The sequence below is a fragment of the Molothrus aeneus genome, chromosome 31, assembly GCF_037042795.1.
Source record: "Molothrus aeneus isolate 106 chromosome 31, BPBGC_Maene_1.0, whole genome shotgun sequence".
Lineage (NCBI taxonomy): Eukaryota > Metazoa > Chordata > Aves > Passeriformes > Icteridae > Molothrus > Molothrus aeneus.
The window spans coordinates 2071100-2097167 of NC_089676.1; the positions used below are offsets into that span (position 1 = coordinate 2071100).

The 26068-nt window shown below is 51.9% G+C and overlaps 1 protein-coding gene across 1 annotated transcript; it reads right to left on the reverse strand.

The window, feature by feature from the left end:
- Window positions 1-502: 502 nt before the first annotated feature.
- On the reverse strand, window positions 503-24917 carry OTUD7B (OTU deubiquitinase 7B). Its single transcript, XM_066568160.1, has 12 exons — window positions 24817-24917; window positions 17708-17830; window positions 16629-16799; window positions 15336-15554; window positions 9823-9924; window positions 9311-9438; window positions 8383-8495; window positions 7079-7206; window positions 6331-6480; window positions 5794-5908; window positions 4869-4953; window positions 503-4305 (listed from the first exon to the last, which is right to left on the reverse strand). The coding sequence occupies exons 2-12, from the start codon at window positions 17778-17780 to the stop codon at window positions 3013-3015; spliced, it is 2577 nt and encodes an 858-aa protein (XP_066424257.1). The 5' UTR covers window positions 17781-17830; window positions 24817-24917; the 3' UTR covers window positions 503-3012.
- Between the last annotated feature and the right edge of the window lie 1151 nt (window positions 24918-26068).

Consider the following 26068-nt stretch of genomic DNA (forward strand, 5'->3'; position numbering starts at 1 on the left):
GGAAGATCCTGGAGGAAAATCATCAGAGGTGGAGCTGGGCACGGAGCGTCCGCCCACAACGCCCGGAGGAAGGAAAAACAGGGAGCTGGGAGAGAAAATCCAGAAATCCCATGGGAAACGCTCCTGGGGTCCCACCTTCCACCATCCATCCCCAACCACCCCCAAACCTCTTTTTCATTTAAAGCTTCAGCATCCATATGGCTCATGCTGGGTTTTATCCCTAATTTTGTCCTGAGCCTCAGGTACCAAAGGGAGCCTTGGGATGCAGCTGGGGAAAAGAGCAGCAAGGACAGACAGAAACAGGGAGGGAGGGGTGTTTGAGGGTGTTCTTTTTTAAATGAAAGCCGAGAATTAGTACCAAAATGGAATCACACAATAAATAATATAAATAATAACCCCCAAATCCCCAAATAATTGGATGGAGAAGGGGATGAGGAGCAGCCGCAGGAGGGAATTGGGGATGCCCAGAGCCCTCGGGGTGAGGGGATGAAGGAGCCTCAGGTGCATCAGCTGAAGGTTTTTATTGTCAATGAGTCTGTGGTGCCACAACGAGGCCACAGGTACAGCCCAAGTGCAACGCTCTGGCCCTGTTCACCAGGAGGCCAAATATCACCAATTAATCTGGAATTAATTAAAAAAAAAAAAGAAGTTTTTTTTTTTGTGAATAAACCACTGCAGAATTAATTCAGGTCACTCGGTGTCGCGTTAGTGAGACCCAAAGCTGCCCCGGCCTCCTCGGGGATGGCGAGGGTGAATCTCATTTAATAAAACCAAATCAAATCTCATTAACGGGTTTTACACACGCTGAAAGACAAAGTTTTCCTCCACCAGGATCAATTTGAATTCCAACCACACCAGTAAGTGCACTTAGTTTGACCTTGGGGTCACACCACAGCCTCCCTGTGGAAAAATCCCTCCTGGGGGCAGGTTTGGTGCTTCTCCTCCAGTTTTGGAGTTTTCCCTCCAGCACTGCTGCTTTTCCTACAGATTTTTTGCCTTCTCCCTCTCCCCTCCCAGGGGGCTTCCCATCCCCACCCAAATCCAGCCTGCACTGGGATGGAGCTACCCAAAAAGGAGAGAAATTCCCCCAAAACCTGAGTGCTGAAGCATCGCCTCCCCCTGCCCTCCCGTGCCCTGGGGCATCCCCGCTCCAGGGGATATTCCCAACACCAAAACAAAGCTGCTGCTCCGATTTGGGGAAAAATAAACATCAGAAAGTGGAATTTGAACCAAGAGCCCGTAAATAGTGAAGGGTTTGGGTCGGGTTTTAACCATCACAGCTTCAAATTTGGGGTGAACCAAACGGGGCAGAGCTTGTGCTGTTTAACCAGCGCTGCATGGCCCTGCCTGGGGTTGAAGTCCATTGGAATTCCTGCAGTTTGAGGGAAAAACGTGGAATTTGTTCCCAGGTAAGAGGAGCCAGCTGGAGTGGGTGTCACACCCTCCCCTTCCCACAGCTTCAGCCACGCTCGGGGATTTTATGAAACCAGGGAAAACAACACAGGAATCGAACCATCCCTGGGGTGTCTGAAATTTGGATTTGAAGATCTGCAGACAAAGGAGCATTGCTGGCTGGACTCCAAGTGTTGGGATCCCACCAGGAAAAGCCTTGTTTGGGGGCATTTAGGTGTAGGAAAGGCCTTAACTCAGGGGGTTTTAGGTCTAAATGAACATTTTTAGGGCCAAGTGTAAGGCGTGGGGTGATCCCCCGAGCTCACTTCCAGCTCCTCTGCCTCATCCCTTCTCCTGGCAATGGCCATGGGCAGGAAGGGGTTGCATAGTTTGATTCCTTCTGGAAAATCAACCCAAAAATAGAAAGGAGGGAATGTTGTAAAGCTCTGGCTGAAGGATACAACTCCTGGTTTATTTCCATGTGCTAGGAAATGCTGCACCTCACTCCGTGCAGGATCAGGCCCGGTTTGGGAGCTGCAGTTACCAAAAACAACCCCAAGGAATTCTGTGCAAACATCGCAGTGCTAAAGTGAATCCCACCCTGGGAGCCAGGGGGCCGGGATGGGGTCAGGAACAACACGGGAGGATTTCACCTTCTTGTTCTGCTTTTTTAGCCCTGTTATCAAAAAATATGGATTAATTCCGCAGCCTAAAGGTCAGTTGGTGGCTCAGCACAACGGAGCCGAGTTAATCAGGATCAGAGGTAGTACAGAGTAGCTGTGCTCAAGTAGGAGTTACATGGGGCTGGGGGTGCTCTGGGACCCCTTTCCAGTGGCTTTTCCTGGGGGATTTGCCCCAGGCTCACTGGGAATTCCTGGCAGGAGATGCTGAGCCAGGATCACCTGTGGGCTGGGGAAGAGAAACCTCCAATCCCTTGAGCTCTGGGAGTCCCCCCTGCCTCAGAAAGAGTTTAAAAACAACATTTTAAAACCAGAGTTCAGCTCACGGGGAGGAGAGGAGGGGACAGAGCCCTGAGCCTGTCCTGGTGCTCGGAGTCATCCAGGACTGGCTGGGGGGCGTCCAACCCACCCTCACCTCATCAAAGTCCAACTCCAACACGGTGTCTGTCGCTCAGTACCAGCAAGAAGAAATACAGAATAAAACCAGTGTTAAAAAACTCCATTAAAAGGTTTTGTGACTCTCAAAATGGGGCATTTTTGCTCCGTCCCAGGTGGTCAGGAAGTGGGAAGGACCTGGTGGGAGCTGCTCCCCCCTGCCCACTCCCAAAGCTTTGGTCTGGTTTATTGAGTTTTTGAGGAATTCTCCCCCCTCACCCTGTGCTCTGACCCGAGCAGCCCCCCTGGGAATCTTCCTCCTCCTCCTCCTCCTCCTCCCCTGCAGGGGCTCCAGGAGGGCAGGGGCTGCTTCCCCCCTCTCTCCCTCCTGCACCCCATCACTCCCACCAGCCCCAGCCACGCTCCCAGCCCATCCCAGCAGGCCCAACGCCTGCTCCACCTCCTGCAGGGTGGGAGAGGAGCGTGGGTGGGTGTGAAAACCGAAATGGATCTCTGTTATTGCATTCCCCACGTGCCCGGGGTCCGGATCTGCACAGGGGGAGCCTCAGAACCTGTGCACCAGCGCCTCCCTCTCCCTGCGCCGCAGCTCCTCCTTGTAACAGCAGGAACAGAAATTCCCAGTCTCTGGGTGTCCGTAAAAGCTGCAGTTGGGCTGTTTGCACTTGGTCTGCTGGATGTTGTAGAGGCCTTGGCTTCTCATTTTATCCACTGTTCCTCCCTTGTCCTGCTCCTGGAGCTCCCGGCAGCCGTTGCTGTGCGGGGGCAGGAGGCAGCCGGAGCCCTCGCACTCCGAGGGGAAGGGAGCCTGGATCTCCATGTCCGTGGGGGAGAACCGGCCCAGGTGGGCAGGGCCGGGCGGGCAGGGGCCGAGCCGGCCCTGGTGGTGCCGGGGCAGGGTGGCATAGGGGGGGAGGCTCCCACAGGGCCCCCCCGCCAGCTGCCGCCGGCCCTCGGGACACGCGGGTGGGTGCAGCCCCTCGGCGCTGCCCATAGAGGGCCTGGGGAAGGTGAAAACGCCGGAATAGCCAGCTGGAAAAGCAGCGATTTTAGCAGCCACGGCCGGCTCCAGGGGCTGGGGGGCGTAGCTGGGGGGCGGCTGGCAGAACGCGGGGCTGGGCATCGCCTCCTCGCTCCGCTGGGCACCCACCTCCCCCTCCGGCCTCTTGGCCGGGGCAGCGCTGCCCAGCGCCTTCTTCTCTGCCTCCTTCTGCCTCTGCTCTGCCAGGAACCGCTCCTCAGCGTCCAGGAGGTACCTCTGGATCATCTCCTCCTGGAACTGGTGCCGGGTGCTGGTTTTGAGGTGGCTGGCGAAGATGAACTTGCGCTCGCCCTGCATGGCGGCGCGCAGGATGCTCAGGCTCAGCCGAACGTCGCTGCTGTACTTGGAGGGATCCGAGGGCTTCTCCAGGGCTGCTTTACCTGCACAAGGCTTCTCTGCAGGAGCCGAATCTCCAGGGGAACATTCCTCTTTGCTGTCCTTCCGTGCCTTCAGGGATCCTTTCTTCTTCTTCTCCAGGGTGTCTCCCTGCCCGTTGCTCACGCCGCCCTTCACGCCCTTGCTGTGCATCAGGCCCCCCATGTTCTTTTTTAGTTTGCTGCCCAGAGTCTTCCCGAAGCTTCCCAGCTTGTTGGCTACCGAGTCTGCTCGTTTTTTATCCTTTTCCTTCTCCTTTTCCCTCTCTTTCTTTGGTTTCTCCCTGTCCTTGGCTGCCCTGGTGCCCCCGTTGCTGGCAGAGCTGCTGCACACCGACTCCTTGTCCGACTCGCCCGACTCCGCCGCCGAGCGAGCGTCGTCGCCCGCCGAGGCCGTGGGGGATTCTGGCTGAGCCAGGGGCGCCTGGGGAGGGAGAAAAGACAAATATCAGAGTCTAGAAACCCCTCAGGTGAAGATTTCCAGGTGGAAGGTGAAGCAAAGGAGGTGGTGTGGCTTGGAACGCGGAGGGGGCACTGAGAAAGGCGTCCCCAGCGCATCCTGCACACCCCTAAATATCCCCCGTGGCACCTTTTCAACTGAGATAGTCCAGGATCTTATGATTCTATTCTGTGATTCTGTGACAGCTCCACTTGCAAATCCAGGGAAATTTCAGGTGCAAATCCAGGGAAATTTCAGGTGCAAATCCAGGGAAGAGGAGGTTGAGACTTGTCCCAGTCTCCCATTTGTTTGGAGCATGGGGCGTCCCTGAGGGGCCTCTGGGTCATGTGAAGACTGAAAATGGACGTGGAAAGCTCTGGGGAAAAGGGGCCCACATGCAAAACTGAGTCACTTCCCTGCTCTCTGGCAGAATCAGCCACAATTCCTGTGGGCACAGAACCCCCCAGGTAAAGCCCTCCAACAGCTTTGCTGTAGAGAGGAGGGGTTGAATAATTCATAGGTAAAGAAGATCCCCCTGGTCCCTTTACCTGCATGTCACAAGGCAACGTGATCCATCTGACATTCATGTAGCTGTGCAGCAGGTGCAGTTTGGCTTCCAGTGACAGTGTCACGCTGCCATTGGAGGGGGGGAAAGCCACAAGTTAGAGCCATTTCCCACCTGGAAATATCTCCCCCCATATTCACATGATTCCCTGTGTTGTGTGTTTAAATGGGTGTTTTCCAAGGGCACAAAAGGGATAATTATACAGCTTTGCTTTCAATGAAAAAAAAACCCCAAAGGGAGAAATCAAATTCCTCAGTGTTGGAATCAAAATGTTGCTGCCTCAGCCATAGGAAGTGCTGGGACCAAACCATGGTGAGATCTGCCCAAAGCCTCACCAGACCAGGCATGGGCTGGTGGCCACCACCCTCCCTGCTCCAGGGACCCACAACACAAGGATTTCCTGGCAAATGGAAAAATTTTTGCACATTTTTTATGCTACTATCACAGGAGATCCTCCACTGCTGCTGGTGCCTTGAGCTACACCCAGCCCAGAGCTCCAGGGTCTGGAGCATCATCACTTAGATGTGGGAATGAAGCTCATGAGATGTCACAGCCCCACCCAAATGACATCAAAATGAAGGAAAATGAAGGAAAAGCTGAACAGTGCCATTTCCTGGGCACAGCTTTCATCCAGCACAAGAAAACCCAGCTGGGGTCAGGACTGTGAGCTTCACCTGTGAGCTCTCTGCTCTGCAGGTCACCCAGGCCCTCATGGAGCCCTGCAGGTCACCCAGGCCCTCGTGGAGCCCTGCAGGTCACCCAGGCCCTCGTGGAGCCCTGCAGGTCACCCAGGCCCTCGTGGAGCCCTGCAGGTCACCCAGGCCCTTGTGGAGCTCTGCAGGTCACCCAGACCCTCATGGAGCCCTGCAGGTCACCCACACCCTCATGGAGCCCTGCAGGTCACCAACCTGGCCAGCCTGACGTTGTCACTGTCATCCTTCCCCCACTGCCACTCCTTGCCCGGGTCCACGGCGAAGTGCACGGGGAGCAGTTTGTGCTCAGAGTCTGTCAGGGGGATCACAGCTGCCAGAAATGGGACACAAATGTCACTTTTACAGCCCAGGAGGACAAATATTCCACACGTGGAGCCAAGCCTGAGCACAGCACCCACCAGGAGCTTTGGGACCTGTGATGGCAAATCCCCGTGCCTGGGACCGTGGAATTGTCAGGGCACCGTGACCCTCCCAGGGAAGAGTTTCTGCACAATATCCCACCCAACTCTGCCCTGTGGCAGTGGGAATCCACCCCCCTTGTCTTGTCACCCTTGTCCCAAGTCTCCCCCCAGCTCTTGGAGCTCCTCTGGGCACTGGAAGAGCTCCAAGGTCAGGACACTGTTGGTTTTTTGGGCTGACAGTGCACATTGATGGGTCCTGGCCAGCTCTTCCTCCCCAGCACTCCCAAACCTTCCTCCTCCTCAGTTTGTTCACCTGAATCTCATCACTCACCTTGATCTTTTGTGTTTTCCTTCTGCTCCATGGAGACCAGGGCAGAAAAATGAGCTTGGTCATAAGCCAGAACCAGAGGGGAGCGGTGGCATTTGTTGGCTGGGACCTCCAGGGGCAGATAGATCCCTCCAAAGGGAATTGGGGCAAATGCTGGCAACAATTGAGAGTGGTTAGTTCTGATCACAGGTTCAAGAGTTCAGAGCTGTTTGTGCTGCAGCTGCTCCAGAACGAGCCCTTTGCCTCAACTGAGGGCTCACCTGCAATTATCTGTCATCTCAGGGGACATGAAACAAAACCACAGCCCAAAATAGATGTTTATTTTACATCAGGAGGATTTCAAATGTAGAATGAACTGGTATTTTCTATAAAAAGCCTTCCTCTTCGCTCCCCCACAAGACAAACTTTGCCCACAGAAGGATGGAAATGGATTAACCTTCCATGAGAGGGAACTGAAGGTGATGGTGGAAAATCCAACACCCAGGGAATGGAGGAAAATCCACCACTCAGGGAATGGAATTTCTCATCTCTAGATGTGTGTGTAGAGGTAAAAAAAAAGAAAAAAAAAGAAAAAAAAAAACTCGTGTGGATGCTCTTAAAGCAGCAGAAATTGGGTTGGGATCCAAATCTGACCTGGCCCCTCCATGGGCTTTTCCCCTCTGCACCATTCCCAACTCCAGGAGCAGCTTTGACAGCAAAGAGGCCCCAGAAAGGGTGGAAAGGAAAGGTGGGGAGCTCAGGGAGGTCTCACCTTCACCACCCGAGTCCCTGAGCATGGTGTCTGCCACCACCACGATGGGTCTCTTCAGCACGTGGGCCAGCACGAAGACGTGGAACTCCTCCAGGCTCTCATAGACCGGCTCCTCTGAGCCCTCCACCCTTGGGCAAAGGAGAAGCTGAATGTCATCCCTTGGATGCTCACACATTGGCTTTGGAACACCAGCAGGAGGTTCCACAGTCAGGAGAGGCCGAGCTCAGCGCTAATCTGAGGGTTTAGGTGTGGGTTGCCAAAATGTCCTGCTCCAAAGCAAGGGTTTGTGCCCAGGGAATGCCCAGCTGCTGCCTGGCATGGCTGGGAGTCCCTCAGCTCAAGATAAGGACAGCTTATCGTGGCTGGGAAGTGTCCTTGGAACACAAGGGAGATGGCAAAAAGGCTCAGCTCATTTCACAGTGAGCAGCACAAGGAAACAAAAGGGAACAAAAGGGAGCACAAGGAAAAACAAACACAAGGAAGCAGAAGGAAGCACAAAGGAGCACAAGGAAACAAGGAAACACAAGGAAAACACAAGGAAACACAAAGGAGCACAAGGAAACAAGGAAACACAAAGAAAACACAAGGGAACACAAGGAAAACACAAAGAAAAGATTTATTCCCTGCTCAATCCATGTCCTACCCACCAGAAGAAACCCAAAATCCTTTCCTGGGACGCTCCCAGGGCCTTGTGCTTCCTCAGGATCTTTGTCCTTCCCCTGAAACCCCAACCAGAGCAACCCAGAGCCTCTGCCCTGCCCTGGAGCACCATGAGAGCTGTGCCCTGAGGGAATTCACTCCCTGTAGCAGCCCTGGGTGCAGATTTACTCCCTGTAGTAGCCCTGGGTGCAGGTTTGCTCCCTGTAGTAGCCCTGGGTGCAGATTTACTCCCTGTAGCAGCCCTGGGTGCAGATTTGCTCCCTGTAGCAGCCCTGGGTGCAGATTTGCTCCCTGTAGCAGCCCTGGGTGCAGATTCACTCCCTGTAGCAGCCCTGGGTGCAGATTCACTCCTGGGTGCAGATTCACTCCCTGTTGCAGCCCTGGGTGCAGATTTGCTCCCTGTTGCAGCCCTGGGTGCAGATTCACTCCCTGTAGCAGCCCTGGGTGCAGATTTACTCCCTGTTGCAGCCCTGGGTGCAGATTTACTCCCTGTTGCAGCCCTGGGTGCAGATTTGCTCCCTGTTGCAGCCCTGGGTGCAGATTTGCTCCCTGTAGTAGCCCTGGGTGCAGATTTGCTCCCTGTAGTAGCCCTGGGTGCAGATTCACTCCCTGTTGCAGCCCTGGCTGCGCTCCCTGCCCCGTACCCGCCGCAGCCGCCGCCGTTGGTGCCGTAGTGCACGCGGGGCTCGCTCGATGCCAGCTTGATCAGCTCATTCCACTCCTTCTGCCACTCCTCCTCCGTGTAAACCAGGCCAGACTGAAAAAACGGCAAAAAGAATCCAAAAATCATCCAAGCCAAGCGCTCCCAGTTGCTCCAGAGTGGGTTTGTACCCACAGCACAACTTTTCTCTATGGGTTTGTGCAAAAAAGAAACCAACACGTTCTGCACCATGGCCTCCAAAGTGCTTCCCAATATTCACCCAGATCTCCCCTCTCCATTTCAATCCATTCCCCTTGGCCTGTCACTTGGCCCATGCAGGAATGTGCTCTCTGGTGATGGAGTGACAAAATGATCTTTTGTCTCTTTACAAAGGAAAAGAGTCCAGAGGTTTCTCTCCTCATTTAGGTAAAAAGAGACCTCATGGAACTTGGGGGGCTTGAGGATTGCTAATGGGACAAACAGGAAAGTCTCACCTAAGCAATTTACTAGAAAAAGAAGAGAACAAAGAAATGAATCCTTCTGTGAGGTGTTTTACCAGGAGCAAGGAACTCTTGCCCCTGGCTTGGTTTTTCTCTGCAAAGAAGAGAATTTTGCCTTTTATTAAAACTTGTTATTTTGCCTTTTAATAAAACTTTTCTGTTTCCAACACTATCACAGAAGCTGTCCTGCTCATTTTATGCCTTCTAAGGTAGCTGAGCTATCTTGGTGTGCTATAAATCTCCAGGAGTTTATAGGACCTGGCTCAAGGAGATCAACCCATCAATCCCAAGACCCTTTTCTTCTGCTGCAGCTCTGACTGCAGGACACCCCTCACCACAGCACAGCCCAAAATTCCAGGCTGGCACCTCCCAAAGGCACAGGATGTTTTCCCAGGATGGCAAAAAGGGCCCAGACCAGCACTCAGCTCCCACCTCCTTGTTCTGCTGGGTCTGCTGCCAGCGCCATCGGCGCCTCAGCGCCTCCCGCTCCGCTCCCTTGTCCATCAGGGTGTGCAGGGACTTCCTGAGCATCAGATCCCTGTCATGGAAGCCCCACATTCCTGGAGGGAGAAGGAACAGGAAGGTCAGGAGGAGCTGGTGTGGCACCCTGAGCCACTGAAGGGAAGGGGCTGCTCCGTTATCCCACATTTCCTTCAGGCATCCAGGGGAAACTCGCCCAAATCAGAATTACACACAAATAACAGCCAGGATTTCCACCCAGAGCACTTCTCCTCTCTTTGCTTTCCCCCCACATCCTTTATTTCCCTCCTCACAGCCCATCAGAGTGGGAGAAGGATTTGAGGAGCTGCTGGCAGCCCCTTCCCTTGAAGCCCCTGCCCTTGCACAGCAGCAGCATCCAGGATGGCTCCTGCCCCCAAAGGAGGATGTGGGATCCCCCCAGGGATTTGGTGGCTGTTTCCTTGTGGATTGAGCCCAAATCTTACCCAGGGAGGCAGCGTGGAGCAGGCAGTTCCCATCCCCAGTGGTGGCCAGGGGCAGCAGGCGCTGGCAGCTCGGATCCACCGTCACCCACCAGTTGAGACGGCCTGGGGAGATTGGGGACAGTGTGAAACCATGGACTGGGACTGGGGGGCTCTGGGGGCACTGCAGGAGGGGATTTCAGCCCTTCTGGAAAAAAACCCAGCTGAACAAGCAGTTTAGAGAGGGTGGAAGGAGCATCTGGGCAGGTGGGAAGGTACAGACCCAGCCCAGGACTGGGTGAGGAAGAGTCAGGACAAAGCAACAAAAAGAGCTTGGAGCTGCAAAACTCCCTGAGGATGCCAGGAAAGGACTGGGCTGGATTTGGGGCAGAATTACACACAAACAGGAGCCAGGAATTCCACCCACAGCAGCTCTCCTCTATCTGCTTTTCCCCCACATCTTTTATTTCCCTCCCCACAGCCCATCAGGCTGGAAATGCCACCAGGAGCACCCAGCACAAACAATTTCTCCAGGGGAAATCAACTTTGTTTTGCTTTTTAGAACCAAATCCCTCCAGTTTCAAGTCTCTCATGGCCACATTTCCCTGCTCACTGCTTTTTAGGCAGAATATTCCAGGATTTCTGCTGATCCCAGCAGCTTTCCTGCTGCAAATGCAAACTGACAGCGCTTCAGACTGGGAGTTTTGGGTCACTGTGGTGATTCAAGTCAAAAGCAGCTAAAAAGAGAAGGTTGGAAGAAATGCCCAGTGTGGCTGAAGATTCAGCCCTTCCCAAGGGAGGGAAGCTGGGCTGGATCAGGACTTTGCACCCCTGTCTGTGTCTGTGTCTTGCCCTGCCCTCCACGTCCCTCCTTGGCTGCCGTTTGTTCCAGGGCTTTTTTTGCATCCTGTGCAGGTTTTTGGCTGGATGAGGCTGTTTAGGTTTCCAAGTTGTATTGAAATTGCTCCTGCAGGAAACCAGCCCTTTTCCTTTCATTTTCAGAGCCTCTCCTTCTTCTGGAGCACGATCCCAGTACAGAGACACGGGATTGCTGGGAATGCTTTGTGCAACCTCAGGGAGAGCAGCTGGAGAGGAACTAAAGGCAGAAAACAGAGCTTAAAGCATCCCCAAAGAGCAGAAATGCTCTTGGCATGTCTGGCTGGTGCCTGGGAGGTTGTGCAAGCCCTGTCCCAGCCAGGGCTCAGGGGACACACCTTGCACAGGTATTTCTGTGCCCAAGTGTTTGCACTGACTCTGGTTACGCAAGAGAAATCGGCTCCAAAGGAACCCCACGCCCAGCCCAGCCCAACCCAACCCTCCTGGCAGGGTTTGGCTCCTGCTGGAAAGGCCAAGAGGGTGCCCAGAAGTGTTGAAAACAATTTCAGAACCCAGGAGATTCCTCTGAGTGCCCTGGAGGGCTCCAGAGCCTGGCAGGGGGCTCAGAGACCTTGGCACCTTTGCCTTGGATTTTAACCCATGGAAACAACAATTCCCAACTGTGTGTGAGGAGTTACAAACCACAAGGGTTTGAGTAGAGTGATGGTGAATTTATCACAGGGTGAAAATGTAGAATTTTGGGGTGTTTAGAATGGGGGTTCAGGAGGCAGCATGGAGGGATTTGGGTGGAAATTCCTCTGGCTGCCCTGGATGATTTGAGCCCCTGGCAGGGGCTCAGAGACCTTGGCACGGAGTCACAAACACCTTTGCCTTGGATTTTAACCCATGAAGAAAATTACCAACTTCATGTGAAGATTTACAAGCCACAAGGGTTTGAGTAGAATGACAGTCAGATTGTCACAAGGTGAAAAAGTAGAATTTTGGGGTTTTTAGAATGGGGGCTCAGGAGGCAGCATGGAGGGATTTGGGTGTGCCTTGTCCTTCCTCTTTCTTCTCCTTGTCCTCCATCTTCTGGGTGATGGTGGCACTTTTGGACTGGTTTAGGATAGAGACAGACTGTCTAACACAGGTGACAGGGATTGGAAAATTATTGTAAATAAAATACAGGCAGTTTTTAGTATAAAAAGATAACACCACCCCAAGGCAGCTCAGTGTGCTGGGCAGATCTCAGCAGGTCAGAAAAAGAATGAAATAAAATAAAAATAAACAACCTTGAGAACCACAGCTGAGAGATCCTGACTCCTTCTTTGATTGTGGGGCTGGGAAAAAGAGATTTTTCAACACCTTGGAGTCATCTCGACCACAGAGACTCCAAGAGCTGCCCAGAAGTGTTGAAAACAACACATTTCACTCTGTGTGTGTGGCTCTCAAGAGCCAGCCCTGGGAGCTCTGCAGGGAAATCAACTGGATTTAGGAGCCTGAGGGATCTTTCTAGATCTTCTGCACAGAGGAAAAGTCCATTGGCATCCAGAGGCTCCCTCTGCACCATGAGCCTGTTCTACCCCACGGGGGATGATAAATCCCATTGGATTTCCCAGCAGGAGCCACCTGAACAGGTCACAGCAATGGGGAGGAGCTGATGGCTCCACCCAGCCTGAAGGGAGGATTTGCCTCATCCAGGCCATAAATGAGGATTTGCCTCATCCAAACCATAAATGAGGATTTGCCTCATCCAAACCATAAATGGCTTCCCCAAGGCTACCAGGAATCCACTCTGGCTTCCAGGCACGGGGAGTGGCCCAGGGATGGCTCCAAGGGATCAGGATCTTTCAGTTCTTGATGATTTTTATGCCCCAGGATCCTCAGGTGAGGCTCCATGGACTGCTCCTCCCCGTGTGACTCAAACAAACCCAGTGTGCAAATTCCCAGCTCAGAGCAAAGCCTGAGTGCTGATCCACCAGGGCTTGTGTCAAACCAAGGCTCCACTGAGGCCAGAGACCTTTCCATGCCACTCCAAGCCCATTCAAAGCATTCCCAGAGGATCTCATTGGAGTTTTCAGCCACTTTGAAAGTGCTCACCCTGCCCCAATGGTGTAACAGGAGCTCTGAAGACGTGGGGAAGAGGATCTGAACATTTATTGAGCTGTAAAATGTGTTTCCTTAATCCCCTAAGGATGGTGTGTGCTAAATTAATAATGGGAGTCCCTGTAGATCACAGCACCACGCTCAAAACCCTGCTTGGAATATTTCACAGCTGCACCACAGCCCTTTGTTACAGACAAAACATTCACTTATAACAGCTCACAGACACTCAAACCTCCAAAGACATTTTCTAAAACTCTGAATTTCTAAACTCCTTCCCATTAACAGCATCTCAACACACCTGGAAGTGCCTCCAGCCCACAGATGAGGCACCCAGCAACCCCCAGCCCCAGATTTGATTTGTGCTGGGACAGAGGGAGCCAAGCCCTGCTCTGCTGGGATAAGATCTGGGGCTGATCTGCACCAGAGGCAGCAGCAGCTCCCGGCATCGCCGCGTAACGGGATCGCTGGGATCGAGTGCTCATTCCCAAAACATGAGAATATTTCTTACAGCAGCTCCTGAGCAGGAGAGGGGGAAGCTGGGCCCTCAGAGTGTCTGTTTTCCCTAAGGATGATGTGTTCTCTGGTGTGTGCAGCACCACAGAAACAGCAGGAGTGTAAATGTAAACCCCCCTGAGATCCCTCACGGGAACCTGCCCGGTGCCAGGGATGAGGATTTTCCCTGTCAGCACAAATGTCCCCTCATTCCCTCATTTACAAATCCCTGGATGTCCCCTCATTCCCAAATCCCTGGATGTCCCCTCATTCCCCCATTTACAAATCCCTGGATGTCCCCTCATTCCCTGATTTACAGACCCCTGGATGTCCCCTCATTCCCTCATTCCCAAATCCCTGGATGTCCCCTCATTCCCAAATCCCTGGATGTCCCCTCATTCCCAAATTCCCAAATCCCTGGATGTCCCCTCATTCCCTCATTCCCAAATCCCTGAATGTCCCCTCATTCCCAAATCCCTGGATGTCCCCTCATTCCCTGATTTACAGATCCCTGGATGTCCCCTCATTCCCTCATTCCCAAATCCCTGGATGTCCCCTCATTCCCAAATTCCCAAATCCCTGGATGTCCCCTCATTCCCAAATTCCTGAATGTCCCCCTCATTCCCTCATTCCCAAATCCCTGGATGTCCCCTCATTCCCTCATTCCCAGACCCCTGGCAGCTCTCCAGGAACCTGGAACCAACCCAGGGGGTTCCTCCCCAGCAGGCACTGGAGCAGCAGCACTGACCTCCAGAATTTATTAGGAATTCTCTTTTCCCTGTGTCCCGTCAGGACTGACAGGAGGCAGCACGGGGTGAGACAACGCCAGTTTTGGGCTGTTCTCCCTCTCAGCACAGGGACAACAGCCCTGGCTTGTTTGCACTCAGTTCCCATGGGTGAAGGGAAGCAGCTCCTACTCAACCCTTGCACCAGGTCACAAAAATGATGGAATAATTCCCTGCTGGATATGCATCCATGGGATATCCCAGTGTCACTGTCACAGTTTCTGAAAAGTCCCCTTGCCCAGGATTTCTCCTCCTGAGAAGCCTCAGAGCAAAAGGAAAACAACATTATCTCATTTGCCTCTCCTGTGTTTTGCTGCTTTGGGATGTGGCTGGAGATGGTTTATCCAGCAGGTGAATTGTTTTGACTTAATGACCAATCACAGCCCAGCTGTGTCAGACTCTGGAGAGAGTCAGGAGTTTTCAGCATCATTATTATTTCATCATCATCATCATCATCATCATCATCATCATCATCATCTTGTTAAGCCTTCTGTCAGTATCCTTTCTCTAGTCTTTAGGATAGTTTTAATATAGCATAATATAATGATGTAATGTAATGTAGCATAATATAACATAACATAATGTAACATGATATATATTATATTATATTATATTATATTATATTATATTATATTATATTATATTATATTATATTATATTATATTATATTATATTATATTATATTATATTATATTATATTATATTATATTATATTATATTATATTATATTGCATTATATTGCATTATATTATATCGCATTATATTATATCGCATTATATTATATCGCATTATATTATATTATATTGCATAATATAATAAGATATAACATAATATTATGTATGATATATGATATGATGTATGTAATACAATGTAAAATATTGTAATGTAATGTAATGTAAATATAATAAGATATAAGATATAATAAGATATAAGATATGACATAATATAATATGACATAATATGACATAATATAATATAATATAATATAATATAATATAATATAATATAATATAATATAATATAATATAATATAATATAATATAATATAATATAATATAATATAATATAATATAATATAATATAATATAATATAACATAACACAATATAATATAACACAATATAACATAACACAATATAATATAACACAATATAACATAATACAATATAATATAATAATAAATTACCCTTCTAAGAACACGGAGTCAGATTCATCATTCCCTCCTGCCATGGGGGACCCAGAGAACACCACAGGGTGGTGCCCAGCAGACGCCAGCACCCCAGGGTGCTCCTGTGGGTGCCACTGCCCATGTCCCATGTCCCACGTCCCCAGCACTCACCCGCCTGCTCCAGGGCCACCAGCATGGACTGCTCGATGAGATCCCGCTCGATGAAGCTGCGGAAATCCTCGGAGTACACGGTGAGGTCGGGCAGCTGGAAGGTGCAGATGGGCATCTCCAGCAGGTGCTCGCTGCTGCTGCCGTTGCTGGAGACGTGCGAGCGCGCCAGGGACACGATGGTGGAGCTGGCATGGGAGATGCCCCGGGACAGGCGCTTCTCTGCGGGAAAGGAGCAGGAACAACCGGCAAAGTGGGGCGGGAGCGGTGTGACAAAACCATCCTTTGTCCCCTTAGGAAGGAAAGGAACCCACAAGTTTCTCTCCTTGATTAGGTGAAAAGGGATCTCATAGGCCTGGAGGACTTCACCTCAAAGCCATTCGTTTCTTTGTTCACTTCTTTTTCTAGAAAATTGCCACTTTTGGGAGGTGTTTTACCAGGAGCCTGGAGAAGAGGAGGCTCTGAGGTGACCTTAGGGAGGTTGTAGAGAGCAATAAGGTCACCTCTAAGCACACAGTCTCAAGGTACATCAGGGAAAATACAGGTTGGATATTAGGAAAAAAAAATTCACCCAAAGAATAATAAAGTACTGGAATTGTCTTCCCAGTTGGATATTAGGATTTTTTTTTTTTACTGAAAGAATAATAAAGCACTGGAATGCTCTTCCCAGGGAGGTGCAGAATCACCATCTCTGGATGTGTTTAAATAAACACTGGACATGGCACTGGGTGCTACAGTTGAGGTGTTGGGGCATAGGTTGGACTCAGTGATCTCAGAGGTCTCTCCCAACCTCACCATTCTGTGATTCTGAACCTCAGAGAAAGGAAAAAGAATTCTCATCCTTTGCTGTGCCTCTGTTTGTGCAAAAGTGGAATGCTTGGAACACAAACCCTGTGAGGAACGTTTGAAGGAGCTGGGCTTGCTTAGGCTGGAGGGGTTTAGAGGTGCCCTTATTGCCCTCTACACCTTCCTGAAGGGAGGTGCAGACAGGTGGGGTCAGTCCCTGACAGAAGCAGAGGACACAGTCTCCAGCTACCTCAGGGAAGGGACAGGTTGGATATTAGGGAAAAAAATTTCTACTGAAAGAATAACAAAGCACTGGGATGCTCTTCCCAGGGAGGTGCAGAATCACCATCTCTGGGTGTGTTTAAACAAACACTGGACACGGTGCTACAGCCTGGTCGAGGTTTTAGGGCATGGGTTGGACTCAGTGACCTCAGAGGTGCCTCCCACCCTCTCCATTCCGTGCTCTCACAGGACACTGCCCCCTCCAGGACCCTGCTCCAGGACACTGACCTTGCACGAGGTCATCCTGGCGCTGCAGGGGGGGCCTCCCTGGCCGTGCCAGCTCCCTCTCGGGGGCCCGGGAGCCCCGGCCCTCGTTGAAGGAGTGCGGGAGGTTCCCGGCGTGCACCTGACGCAGCTGCTCGAAGTCGCTCAGCGCCGCGCTCACGTCCCAGTTCTTGCCTGCACGGGGAGGTGGAGCCTCCGTTTTGCCCGTTTTCCACGTTACAGGTGTGGAAGCTGAGGAATTTGCCCCATTTTCCCCATTTTTCTCCATCCATGTGGTGTCAATCCCCAGGTGGTGGAAGCTGAGGAGCTGGTGTGCAATGGGAACGCCGCGTTCCCGCATACCAGGAATTATTCCCATTTCCCCAGAATTATTGCCATTTTCCCCCATTCCAGGTCATGGAAGCTGAGGAATTTCCCCCATTTTTCCCTATTTTTACTGGAATTATTCCCATTTTCCCCCATTCCAGGTGGAGGAAACTGAGGAATTTTCCCCATTTTTCCTGTTTTTCCTCATTTTTCTTATTTTTCCCCATTTTCCCCCATTCCAGGTGGTGGAAGCTGAGGAATTTGCCCCATTTTCCCCATTTTCCCCATCCAGGTGGTGTCAATCCCCAGGTGGTGGAAGCTGAGGAGCTGGTGTGCAATGGGAACGCCGCGTTCCCGCATACCAGGAATTATTCCCATTTTCCCCAAAATGATTCCCATTTTTCCCCATTCCAGGTGGTGGAAGCTGAGGAATTTTCCCCATTTTTCCTGTTTTTCCTCATTTTTCTTATTTTTCCCTATTTTCCCCCATTCCAGGTGGTGGAAGCTGAGGAATTTTCCCCATTTTTCCTGTTTTTCCTCATTTTTCCCCATTTTCCCCCATTCCAGGTGGTGGAAGCTGAGGATTTTTCCCCATTTTTCCCAGAATTATTCCCATTTCCCCCCATTCCAGGTGGAACAACAGCACTTATACCTCACCCACCACAGAAACAGAGGCACCCCCTAAACACCTACGCTGGAAACTATTCCAGCCTCCACCTCCCTCACCTTTTCCCTCCCAGCCTGGGCTTTCCAGGACGATTCCCAGTTTTCCATACCTTCAAGGAGGTCCCTGGCCAGCCCTGGCTCTGCCCCCGTTGAGCGAACAAAGTCGGACAGGACGATGTCCATAGCCAAGGCCAGAGGAGTCGGCGGCACCCGATCGGCTCCTGGGCATCAACCTGGGGATGGAGAGCACCAAGAGCACCCCTGGACTGCACATGCCCAGCTGGGAAGCAGCTGAGGGGTGAATGAACCTGCCCCCACAAATTCAATGTGCTCCAGGTTCATTCCTTGGGAGCACAACACTCTGCTGCAACCAGCAATGAGCATTGCCTTGGAAAATTCACGAGCTAAACTCAGTTTTCATCTGTCAAAGGGGGTGGAGCTTTTCTTTCCAAATTAGGAGTAAATGATATAATAAATATAATTTATTACACATTCATATATAATATGAGTGTAATATATGTATAATATAATGTATAATATATAATATGAATGTAATATATAATATAATGTAATATAATGTCATGTAATATAATGTCATGTAATATAATGTAATATGTCATGTAATATAATGTCATGTAATATAATATAATATGTCATGTAATGTAATATAATGTAATATAATATAATATAATATAATATAATATAATATAATATAATATAATATTATATAATATAATATTATATTATATAATATAATATTATATAATATTATATCGTTATTGTATAATATATCATTTATTATATAATATTATACATATAATTATCATTTATTATCTATTCATCTAATAAATGAATTTTTGGGAGCAATGAGAAAGCAGAAAGTTTCTCTTGTGCATTTACAGGGAGTAAATCCCTGTCCCATCCCACTCCAAGCAGCCCAGCTGTGAGGCAGGGAAAGGGAAGGATAAAATGCTAGAATTAGGAGATGTGTTCTAAGGAAAATATACTTTAAAAAGCCCCTTTCAGACAAAAATCCCAACTAAATAATCCCAATTGCTCTGGCAGACAAAATCAATGTCCAGACAGAGCTCCTTTCCACTCCAGAGCTCCTCTGACTCCTGAGCCCTTCCCAGAGGGGCCCAAAACCATGGATTTCTTCTGTAAATCCGGATTTTGTTGGGTTCTGAAGGCGTGTGCTGCTGCCATGCCTTCAAATCCTGATTTTCTGCATTCCTGGGGCAGAGAGGGAAAGGAAGAGCAGCCTCATCCGTGGGAGTCCAGATGGGCAAAGCGCTCCACGGAGTTTGCAGTTGTTAAAGGCTGGGATTAAAATTCTGCCATCAAGGAACAGTAAAGAATGGGAAGAGAATTTATGCTGAGCTGAAAATCTGGAAGGGGAAAAATCTGGGAAGGCTGGGAGAGGGAGGTGCTGGTGTATGAGGTGTAAGAGCAAATTTCAGGATTGTGTGGAATATGAACAAACCTGGTTGTTTTCTTGGTGCTTGAAAAATAAAGTCTCTTTCTCAGGATTATCCCTCCAGACAGGCAAAACCCACCTGGTACCTTAAAATATTTTTTTTTCCCAAGATTCTCCTTAAAGGTGGGTGAAATTCCCTAACAGCACAACTCCCCACAAGCATCCAGACTTTAAAGTGAATTTCTTGGCTTTGCTGGAGAAACACCTTTCCCACAATGGAGTTGTTAAATTCCTCCTCCCAGAAAAGCTGCCAGAAGTGATGCCAAAGCCCAGCACATTCCTGGAGCAGGATTTGGCAGCAATTCCTGCTCTTACTCCACCAATTTAGGGAACATCCCTAATTAGGAGCTGCACTTTTGGATCCTCTAATCCCTGGCAGGAGCTGCAGGAGCAGCTCCAGGATGAGATAAGGGGTGAAGCTTCCTTCAGGTGGGTGTGGAATTCCAATGCAAATGAAAACTCAGCAGAGCTTTGGGGAGGGAGCAAGCAGCACATCCCACCCCCTCTTCCACTGCATTCCAAACTCCCTCGTGCACAAAAACGCCAGGGAAAACACAGATGGAAAACTCTGGGTCCAATGAGGTGGTGAAGGATTGTTGGGGATTTATTGAGGGATTGGACAGAGATGTCCCCACCCCACAGCTATTGATTGTTGGAAGGGAAATGCTCTCTGCTCTTCCCTCCTTCCAGAACAGGTGGGAAATGTGAGCCCAGGGAGGAAACCCAAGCCCCAGGAGATCCACAAATCCATCCCCAGCAATGGAGCAGGCACTGAGCACACCCCAAAGCCCCCCAGGGGTGCATGGGGGTGATCCAAAGTGAGTGTTCCCGGCACATTCCAACCAGAAAGGCATGGAAAACCTGTATTTAGGACTAAACTCAGTGATCCCAAACAGCTCCTTGCAGGCTTTTCAACAAATGTTGAACAAATATCCCCCCCTTGCTGCACAGGGCCTGAGCACAGCAATGCTCCTGATGGGGGTGAGGAGCGATCACGGCGCTGCAGCCACACCTCAGCGGGCCAGGAGGAGCTGGAGCTTCATGCAAACGGAATTCCACGGTCACACAGCCATGGGAACCCAGTGAAAACCTCATCTCAAAGTGCCAGGGCATCCACCCAACACTGAGACCAACCTGCAGCCTTGCAGGCAGGGGAATGTGCCCAGTTCCACCCCTGGGAATGGGGCAAAGCTGGGTTTGGTCCTTGCTGGCAGGCTGCGAATCCTTCCTAAAGGGAATTCAGGCCTTTCACACCAAATTTCCATCCAAAATAAGGGGGAAAACCCCTTGGAGCCTCCTCTGTCTCGCTGCCTACAGCCTCTCCCAGGGCAGCTCCAACTCCACCAACTCACCAGGAGCAGGTGGAGCATCCTGGCCCTCCTCAGGCAGGGCTGCACCCCTGCCCCAACGCCATCAGGAAAATCAGCAAACTGAGGGAGGAATTCAAGACTAAAGGTCCAAGATCTCAATGTCTCTGAGCTCCATCCTGGTGGGAAATCAACCACTGGGAACACTGAATTGAAACAGCTCATCACAACCAGCTGTGGAGCAGCAAAACTGGATCCATTGAAACTTCCAGACTAGAATTTATGGGGCTTTAATTCCCTTTTTTTTTTTTTGTTAGATTTCAATCCTGAAGCTGAACATGCTGCAGAAAGAGGAAATAATTCTCTTTGTTAGGGCCAAATCCTGACCCAAGGTCAGCCACGACCTGTGGCTCCACTGTGTTTATAAAATACTTCCAGAAATATTTGAGGAGCAGCAAACTCTGACGTCTCTCCCCCGGATCTGCCACGTGATGTTTTGCTGAGGGCAGGAACCGAGCTGGGAGCCAGAACTCCACTCCCAGGGCTCTGCTCCTCATCCCTTCCCCACAGGGACATGAGGAACACCAAACCAGACCCTCAGGGAGCTGCAGGAGAGGCAGGAGGTGCCCAAATCCATGGGAAATTTAATCCTGCCAGACCCACGCGGATGTTTTCACTCGCACCAGCAGCAGGGAGCTGCAGAACGGTGGAAAACCAGCACATATCCAACTCCTAAACCCCAAATCCTCCAAAATCCTGAAATTTGGAAGCGCTCAGGGCTAAGCAAGGGGGGCCTGAGGGGACCTGCAGGTGGGACATGGGAGCAGCTCCAATCAGAGACTATGAGAAAAATGAGCTTTGAGTGAGCTCTGAGTGAGCACGGCCTGATGCTCCTCAAGGAGGTTCCTGATGCTCCTCAAGATTTCCTGATGCTCCCCAAGGAGGTTCCCTGATGCTCCTCAAGGAGGTTCCTGATGCTCCTCAAGGTTTCTGATGCTCCTCAAGGAGGTTCCTGATGCTCCCCAAGGAGGTTCCTGATGCTCCCCAAGGAGGTTTCTGATGCTCCTCAAGGAGGTTTCTGATGCTCCTCAAGGAGGTTCCTGATGCTCCTCAAGGAGGTTCCTGATGCTCCCCAAGGAGGTTTCTGATGCTCCTCAAGGAGGTTCCCTGATGCTCCTCAAGGTTTCCTGATGCTCCCCAAGGAGGTTCCTGATGCTCCTCAAGGTTCCCTGATGCTCCTCAAAGATGTTCCCTGATGCTCCTCAAGGAGGTTCCTGATGCTCCTCAAGGTTTCCTGATGCTCCCCAAGGAGGTTCCTGATGCTCCTCAAGGAGGTTCCCTGATGCTCCCCAAGGAGGTTCCTGATGCTCCCCAAGGAGGTTTCTGATGCTCCTCAAGGAGGTTTCTGATGCTCCCCAAGGAGGTTTCTGGCTTCCTCCTGCTCCCCAGAACAGTGAGGGCTGCCCCCATCCCACCCCACATCCCTGTCCTGGCCCTGCAGGTTATCTAACAGCACCAGGATTAGCAGCACCCGTCCTGACCTGACACCTGTGCTGTGTCACTAAGCTCCAGCTGCAAGTGCTGGGTGGGACACAACCCTGCAGCCTCTTCCAGGATGGGAATTGGCCCAGCTCATCATCATCATCATCATCATCATCATCATCAATAAAAATCCAGTTATTCCCGATGAAACTGATGGTGCAGGACACCTTTGGAATGCTGGATGGGACACACACCATGCCTGCCTCTTGCAGGACGGGAATCGACCCAGCTCATCATCATCATCATCATCAAAAAAAATCCAGTTATTCCTGAGAAAACTGATGGTGCAGGACACCTTTGGAATGCTGGATGGGACACACACCATGCCTGCCTCTTGCAGGATGGGAATCGACCCAGATCATCATCATCATCATCATCATCATCAACAAAAAAAATACAGTTATTCCTGAGAAAATTGATGGTGCAGGACACCTTTGGAATGCTGGATGGGACACAACCCTGCAGCCTTTTCCAGGATGGGAATAGACCCAGCTCATCATCATCATCATCATCATCATCATCATCAAAAAAAAAATCCAGTTATTCCTGATGAAACTGATGGTGCAGGACACCTTTGGAATGCTGGATGGGACACACACCGTGCCTGCCTCTTGCAGGATGGGAATCAACCCAGATCATCATCATCAACAACAAAAAAAAGTCATTTCTGATAAAACTGATGGTGCAGGAGACCCTTGGAGCCCCCCAGCCCCCAGGAGGGGAGCTGGGAGTGCAGAATGAGGCCAGTCTGACAGGGAAGAGCAGGGATTTTGGGGAACACACAGCACAGGCAGCTGTGGCAGTGACTGAGGATTTTTTCCCCATTTTCCCTGGAATTATTCCCATTTTCCCCATTCCAGGTGCTGGATGTGACTCTGTGGCTGCACCTCATGCTTGGTAGGAACAGCTCACCAAGATTTCCCATTCTGGGGACTTCTGAGGAAGTTTTAGCTCAGTCCAAAAGGACAGCACAATAATCCTCAAAAATGAGCTGCTCCAGCAGGGAAAAAGGGCTCCTAAAGGGGCTCCTAAAACCACCCTGGTGCTCAGGAGCTGGAGCAGGAGTGAAAGTTCTGGAAATCATCCCATTTTTATAAATGTGCTTCAATGAACAGTTTTATCTTTGTTTTTTTTTGGTTTTTTTCCAGAGTTCCAGCTGTTTCCCAGTGCTCCAGACACAGCTGGGCTCCTCCCAACACCCAGCTCATCCTGAACCTTGGGCTGATGAAGTCACCAGAACCTTCCACTTTTTATCTCCAAGATAAAAGCCCAATAAATCTCCAGCAGCAGCTCCATCAAATCCTGTCCCACCATCATCACCCTCCTAGTTATCAATTGCTCCCAGAATTACAGGATTCTCTAATCTCTAATGACAGGGTTCTCTTCTCACTGACAACAAACTCAGCTCCCTCAGTGTCTGCACCAAAGAAATTCCCTTTGAGCCAAGTTCTCCCTAAACCAGGCCATGATTATTTCCAGCCTGAGCTGGGCCTGGCACACGCTGTCCTTGCCTGGATCCCAGGGGATGCTCCAGTGTCCCCTCTGCAATTGAGGCCACGGCAGCTCCATCACCAATTCTGCTCATTTTATCCCCAGAATGTTTCAACTCAATGCTGCTCCTGCCAGGAAAATCAATTTTCAGCCCTTTGCAGAGATGAGTTTAGGGTGGAACTCAGGACTGGGAGAGCTGAAGTGCCAATTGAGGGCCAGAGCATCTCCCAGAGAGAGCGGAGCCACATCCTGGCACGGAGTGGCACAGACTCACCACCAGCACCAGCAGAAAATTAAACATATTCCAACAAAAAACCGAACCAGTCATTACTGAAGAGCAGAGTCCTGAATTTTGAAGCAGTTTGGGCACACAGCTCCTTTTCCCATCCCCAGCTGGGCTCCATCCCAGTGGATTTGGATGCTCCTGCCCACACCAGGGGCTGCCAAGGCTCTCCCAGCTGAAGCAGGCACAGGAGATGCCTGGATCCAGCCACATCCAACACTGCATCCACAGGTGGCCCCTCCAGAAGTTCCTTTAGCACAAAACCATCTTTAAGTAGCTTAAAAATCCCATTTTTCAAAAAAAAAAAAAAAAAAACCAAAAACAACCAACCAACCAAACTACACAGCATGGACCTGTGCTAGGTCAGGAAGATAAAACCCAGCAGCGTCAATGATTCAGAGTGAAGAATCCTGGCTGGAAGTTTGGACTTCCCAGCTCTGTGACTTTTAGGAACCGGGAGATCCCTGGTCCCGAGGACCCACTTCACAGGCAGGAAAGCCCCGCAGCATTCCCGGTGCACCGGGATCCAACACAACTCCCGGGAGGCTCCGTCCCCCTACCGGGAGTGAGGTTCCCTGGAGCTGGGGATGGGCCGGGGCTGTGGCCGGGAATCAGCCAGACGAGAAAGAAACTCCCGAACTCCCTCTCCTCACTCCAGGTTTCTTTCTGAGCTCGTGTTTCGCTCCAAACGGAGAGACCCCAGCCTGGACCGGGCAGCCGCGCGGAAATCACGGTGCTCCCGGGAGAAAACAACCACCAAAAGGAAAATTATTCGGGACAGGAGCAGGAAAATGTCCCCTCCCCGAGGAGCCCCGAGCCGCGGGGGTGAAGCCCGGGGGGCTCCGCACTGGGAGCGGCCGGGGGGCGGCCCCGGAGCAGCCCCGCAGGCCCCCGGGCTGAGCAGGGACCCGCAGCCGGCACCCGCACCCCGCCACCCACCCCGGCACCCCGGGACAACCTCCGGGACCGGCCCCGGGAGCCGCACCCCGGGAGCGACCCCGGGAGCCGCCCCCGCCGCCCCCTCAGGCCGCGCCGTGACCCCGCGGGCGCCGCCGACGCCGCCCCGAGGCCCGGCCCCGCCAAAACTTTCCCGAGGCCGAGCGGGGGCCCCGCCGTTACCTCCGAGAGGTTCCATGGGTGGCCCGGAGCGGCCCGGCCCGGAGCGGCCCCCGGGCCCTCCCGCCGTCGTCGCCGCCGCCGCCGCCGCTGAGGCCGCTCCCGGGGCGGGGGGGGGACAGAGCGGGGGGGGGGAAGGCGGAACGGAACGCACCACCCGGAACGCGTCGCCACCCCCGTTCCCGCCCGGAACGCTTTGGCGGGCGCACGCGGCCGTGCCGGCAGGGGCCAATGGCGGCGCAGGGCCGGGCCAGGCCACGCCCACCTCGGGAGCTGCGGGGAGCAGAGCGCCCCCTGGCGGCGGGACGGGGGGGGGAGCGGCACCGAGATCCCCCCGGGACCACCGAGAGGGCGCGGGACACCGGGGCGGCACCGGGACCACCGGGAGGGGCCCGAGACCCGCTGTGTGCGGTCTGAGACCCCAGGGAGGGGCCTGAGACCCCATGTAAGGGGTCGGTAATCCCTGCCACCGTGGGGCCCGAGACCTTGAGGGGTGTCCCCGTCCGTGGGGTCAGTACCCCCAGAGCGGGGCTGAAATGCCAGCCCTGGAGGGTGAGGGCTCAGCACCCGCTCCCTGAGCCTGATTCTCACTGGGAATCCTTTCCCCAGCATGGAGAGGTTCCTGTTCCTCACTCGTGGCATGGGAGCAGTGCAGAGTGGGGCAGCAGCCCCAGATGGCCCTACATTCCCTGTGACATTCCCTGTGACATTCCCTGTGACATTCCCTGTTCCAAGGGCCTGAAATTCCCTGTGACATTCCCTGTGCCATTCCCCGTGCCATTCCCCGTGCCATTCCCTGTGACAGTCCCTGATCCAAGGGCCCCACATTCCCTGTCACATTCCCTGTGCCACAGGTGGGCCAGGCCCTGTTTTGGAGCAGTGGCCAGCGGGGGCCGGGGGCTGCAGGGGCTGGTGACAAACAGGCCACGTCATGCCCCCAGCTCAGCTGATCCCAATTCTGAATCCATTCTTTGTGTCCTGCCAGGAACCTGCCCTTGTTTGTGTCCTGCACAAAGGGATTGTTTGTGTGGCTGGGCAGGGAAATGTCCAGCACAGAAAGGACAGGCCCAGGGTTTGTCCCTGCTGGCTGCACAGTTTGTCCTCACAGTGGATCCTGCCTCATGGCTCTGGTGGCCAGGAAGGGGCTGGGGTGCCCCTGTGCTCCAGAGTGATCCCAGTTCTCCACAGTGATCCCAGTTCTCCACAGTGATCCCAGTGTTCTCCACATTGATCCCTGTGCTCTGGAATGTTCCTG